Raw genomic sequence first — 4,842 nt, forward strand, 5'->3', positions numbered from 1 at the left:
TCAGTCTTACATCGGGGAAACTAAACAGCCACTGGCCAAAAGGATGGCCCAGCACAGAAGAGCAACAACATCAGGCCAGGACTCTGAAGTCTACACTCATCTCCAGGCCAGCGGTCACTCTTTCAGGGATGAAGATGTTCACATCCTGGATAGAGAGGAACCATGGTTTGAGAGAGGAGTAAAGGAGGCCATCTTTGTGAAAAGAAATCGTCCATCATTAAACAGGGGTGGAGGTCTCCGGGTTCAACTGTCCCCCTCTTACAATGCTGGTATTGCTAGTATCACTCGGCCCCCTATGAATAGTAAATAGCCATCAGTGTGCTAATGATCCATTGTTAGGCTGATGGTCCTTCTTGACCATGTGAGCAGCTGGTTTTGGTTGTCAGCAGCAAACTGGTTGATCCACTCTGAGAAGGTGTTATTTATAAGACTGAGCTGAATACAGCACCTCAGACGGAGGAAGTATTTCGGATGGAAGATGAAACGTTTCTACATTTTTTTTGTTTTGCTTTGTTTTGTTTTTTGAATGTCCAGAGGACCAGATTCAACTTTTTTAGATTGAAATAAGAAGTTAATCATGACACTGCTATGGTATCAAATAAGATTTTCCCTCCTATTTTATGTCTCTGAGACAATTGTTGGTCCTGTTAGATCTTAGTGTTGCCTTTGATACCGTTGACCACTCACTTTATTAAACAGGCTGAAGGTTCTGGCTGGTAATTCTGGCTCAGCTTTGGACTGGCTCACTTCATACCTATCTCACAGAACTTTCTGCATCAAGGTGGACAGGTTCTCCTCTGACTATGCCCCCTTAACTTGTGGGGTGCCACAAGGCTCAGTTCTGGACCCACTTTTGTTTTCCTTTTATATTATCCCACTTGCCGGCATTAATCAATCCTTTTCTGATATTTCCTATCACATTTATGCTGATGACATTCAATTGTATTTTTCATTTAGACCACACCAGCTGGACAAGTTGGCCATCCTTGTCCAGTGTTTGTCCCGTATCAGTGACTGGCTCGTCAGTAGCTTCTTGGTTTTAAACACCAGTAAGACTGAACCTGTGATAACTGCCCCCAGTCACCTTCATCCAAAAATCAATCAGAAAATTGCCTATTTTTGCCCAGTAGCCAAATCAAAATTAAAAAATCTAGGAGTCACATTTGACTCATCATTAGGCTTTGAGTTACACATTAGGTTTATTTTGTGTTCTTGTTTCTTTCATTTAAAAAATATTTCTAAAATACGACCTATGGTCCCCAGAGTTAACCTAGAGACAATTATTCATGCTTTTCTTCACCTCTGGACTACTGTAATGCTCTTTTTACCTGCCTGGACAAGTCTTCTGTTTCACGTCTACAAGCAATAGGGACGCAGCTGCCAGACTTCTCACCAAATCCAGTAAATATTGTCACATCACTCTGGTTCTATGTTCACTACACTGGCTCCCAGTCAAGTTTACAATCTGTTTCAGAGGTCCAGAGGACCAGACTTAGCTTTTTTTTTCTACCTGAATTATTGAGCATGCATCAGAATAATTGATTTCAAAGTTCTTGTACTGACGTACAGAGCTTTAAATGGCCAGGCTCCTGTGTATCTTTGCCAGCTTTTAACCAAATACTCTGCTGCTCGTTGCCTTCGTTCCTAGATACTGAATCTCTTGGATGTTTCATGTACGCAGCTGAAAACTAAAGGGGACAGGGCCTTTCAGTCAGTGGTCCCCAGGCTTTGGAACAGTTTGCCCCTGCAGCTTCATTTTGCTGACTGTTGAGGTTTTTAAAAAGTAACTGAAAACACTTTTATTCTCCCAGGTTTTTATGTCATGATTTTATTGTGCTTCTTATGTTTGTTTTACTCTTTGTTAATTTTAGCGCTGATTTTATTGTACAGCATTTTGTTATTTTATGTCTGTGATAAGCGCTCTATAAATGAACTTTACTTACTTACTTACTTGTTCATTATGTCCATAATGCACTACAACAACATTCCTATCATGAACACCTACAATTGCACCATGCTCCAGACCCCGCCCTGTCAGGCCTTTCCCAGAACGCATCAGGATGAAGTTACTGCCATGTATAATGCCACCATCATGTGTGTCAAACATAGGTGTTGCAATAATTAAATGTGAAGGGAACATGTCCCCCTCATATTTAAAAAAATACTCATTTGGTCCCCTCGACATTTACCATGAAATGTTAGTTCATTCGGCGCTCTTTCTATTTCTTTGTGAACAAATCCATTCCACTTGATTAACAGGAGAATACTCAAACCACTAAAAGTCCACTCCAGGTTTTGCTGGTTACCTACAACAACTCACCACATCACATGCAGTGTTTCTTCTATGGTTTCTCCTCGGTCACTTGGCTTGGCAGGGCGCTCACAGGGGGAAACACCTCTGTGTTGCTTGCTAACTTAGTGCTACGTTAGTGCCTGCAGTTGTCGACCAGGGTGTGGGGGTGTTAGGATGTGTGAGAGAAACAGAACGTGCTCTATTCACACAAGGAGGGCTGTTGGTCAGACTACTTTATGTGCCATGCTCTCTAAAATAGTTATTGAATCAAGTATTTACTTATGTAGGTAAATGTAGATGTTTAACAACCAGTTAAAACACAGCAGAATGCAGAAAATGGCATCTAGTTTATTCGAAATTTTCCGGGGGAGGACCCCCCACCCCCCACCCCGCCCCACCCACCAATGTGTGTATGTCCCCCACATTACAAATGTTTCTGACGCCAATGGCATCACATCTGCACAGATTATAGAGCAGTAATACTGAACGTAGTAGTAGCACAGTGACTGACTTGAGGTTGTAGCCAAGGCATGAGACCTGTTGGATCCTCTCTGCCTCATATTCTTAAACTGCATCAGTGTGCGAGAGTCACCCATCATGGATACCCTGCCACCACCATTCGTGTTCTTTAACCTTTTTACTTAGCTCTTTAAATATTTTACTTTCATGAAAATAATTATTTTCTTAAACAAAACAAAAAAAAAAACCCACTGAAAATGATTTCCTTTACACGTTTATCTATTAAATAAAGATTCAAAAGAAAAAAAAAGTAATTTTATCTACTTTTCATGAAACTTTCTAAAAGTGGAGTTTGTGCACACATGAGCTGCGTGACCACTCACAGCTCTCTATCTCCAATGAGCATGTTTGAGTATCCAGAGGAAATCGACTCAGGTCCATGTTGCACATTGCTGTGACGGTGACTCTGCAGACAAAACAAATATATCAAATATTTAAAATGGGGGGAGGGGAACTTAGTGTCATGATGGGAATGGTTTGGATGTCTCCAAGTTCTGTCCGATGAGTTTCAGCTTTTTTTAATGAGGGTTCAGTGCCTGTGATCATCCCTGACTGGTGCTGCTCCCCCAGCAGACAGGAGGTGACAGCTGTGGGCAGCTTCACATTGTTCAGAACCCACCAGGGTTAATTTACTTAACATGATGTGACTGAGGAATGGCTCTTATCCACAAGACAAAGCAGCTTTCCCAGAAGCATCCTTGATTGTGTGAATGTTTATAAACCATTCTACCACTGAGATAAATTTTTCTTCCCCACATTTTTCAGCATGTAACTTGTTCTGTAATTTTATTCATGTATCAAAACGTTCAGCTCATTCAGGACATTCCTCCTGTGACTTAAACTTTTTGAAATTTTCAGCTTTTTCAGCCATGTCTTTCTAATTCAAAATGAATGGAGCTCTCTCCACATCATTCAAGCCATTTGTGCTGTTTACAACCTTTACTTTCAGCTTTTGTTCTGATTTAGCTTTTTCGGCATCTGTGTGCTAATATCAGCTTCAGCTATTTCAGCTTCTTTCTGCCATTTTAGCTGTTTTTCTGCTATTTTTTTGTTGCTAATTTTCACCTTTTGTGCTAATTTCAACTTTTTGTGCTCCCTTCATGCATTTTTATTTTTTTTTGCTATTGTCAACTTTTCAGCTACTTTTTTCTGATCATTAAAGTTTCTTTTTTGCTTACAATATTTCAGATTTTTCTTTTCTTTCTTTTTTTAAAATTAATTCAGCCCCCCTCTGCCTTTTTCATTACTGCTGTTTTTGTCTTTTTTGTTTTGTTTTGTTTTTGGCTGTTGTTCACTTTTATTTTGCTGCTTTCAGCAAATGTCAGCTGTTCAAATTCACCATTAACAGTTCAACGATAAAACCTTTTCAATCTGGCTTCAACTTCTTGAGCAGCTTTCAGCAAAAATCATTCACCAACAAACATTCACACTGCTTCTTCACAGGAAATGACATTTCTCTAGTCATTTAATTTATATGTATGTTTATCTATGAATATATTGAAAACATTACAACCTGAGGTTAGACAGGTTCTACTTGGATCTACTTCATCTCTGGGATGTTCTGCTTGACATTTCATGGGTAAAAAAAATGTTCAAACTTAAAAACTAGGTATCCTGATGCATGCTCAATAATCCAGGTAGAAAAATCCAAAAAAGTTCAATCTGGTCCTCTGGACATTCAAAAAAAAAAAAAAAATCTAGAAACGTTTCGTCTCTCATCCAAGAGACTTCCTCAGTCTGAGGTGCTGTTTTCAGCTCAGTCTCTTAAATAGCACCTTCTCAGAGTGGATCAACCAGTTTGCTGCTGACAACCAAAACCAGCTGCTCACATGCTCAAGAAGGACCATCAGCCTAACAATGGATCATTAGCACACTGAACAGCATACACAATATTACTCTGTGCCGGGGGACTGGATCTTTGGGATGAACCAGTCTTTGCCGTAACGTATTTTGGGGTTTAAAAGCCACTGGGACGTTATGTTTAGAAAATAAACGTCTCAGTTTCTCTGATACTCCCTCAACATACGGAA

The 4,842-nt window shown here is 40.0% G+C and overlaps 1 protein-coding gene across 1 annotated transcript in view; it reads right to left on the reverse strand.

The window, feature by feature from the left end:
* Window positions 1-4,842, reverse strand: part of LOC119418762 (gamma-aminobutyric acid receptor subunit rho-1) — a 68,367-nt gene that overhangs the window by 2,916 nt on the left and 60,609 nt on the right. The window contains exon 6 of the mRNA XM_037686098.1: window positions 3,136-3,218. Within this exon, the coding sequence (XP_037542026.1) occupies window positions 3,136-3,218 (83 nt within the window). The remainder of the gene's footprint in view (window positions 1-3,135; window positions 3,219-4,842) is intronic.

The sequence above is a fragment of the Nematolebias whitei genome, chromosome 12 (genome assembly GCF_014905685.2).
Source record: "Nematolebias whitei isolate Nwh7 chromosome 12, NemWhi1, whole genome shotgun sequence".
Classification (NCBI taxonomy): domain Eukaryota; kingdom Metazoa; phylum Chordata; class Actinopteri; order Cyprinodontiformes; family Rivulidae; genus Nematolebias; species Nematolebias whitei.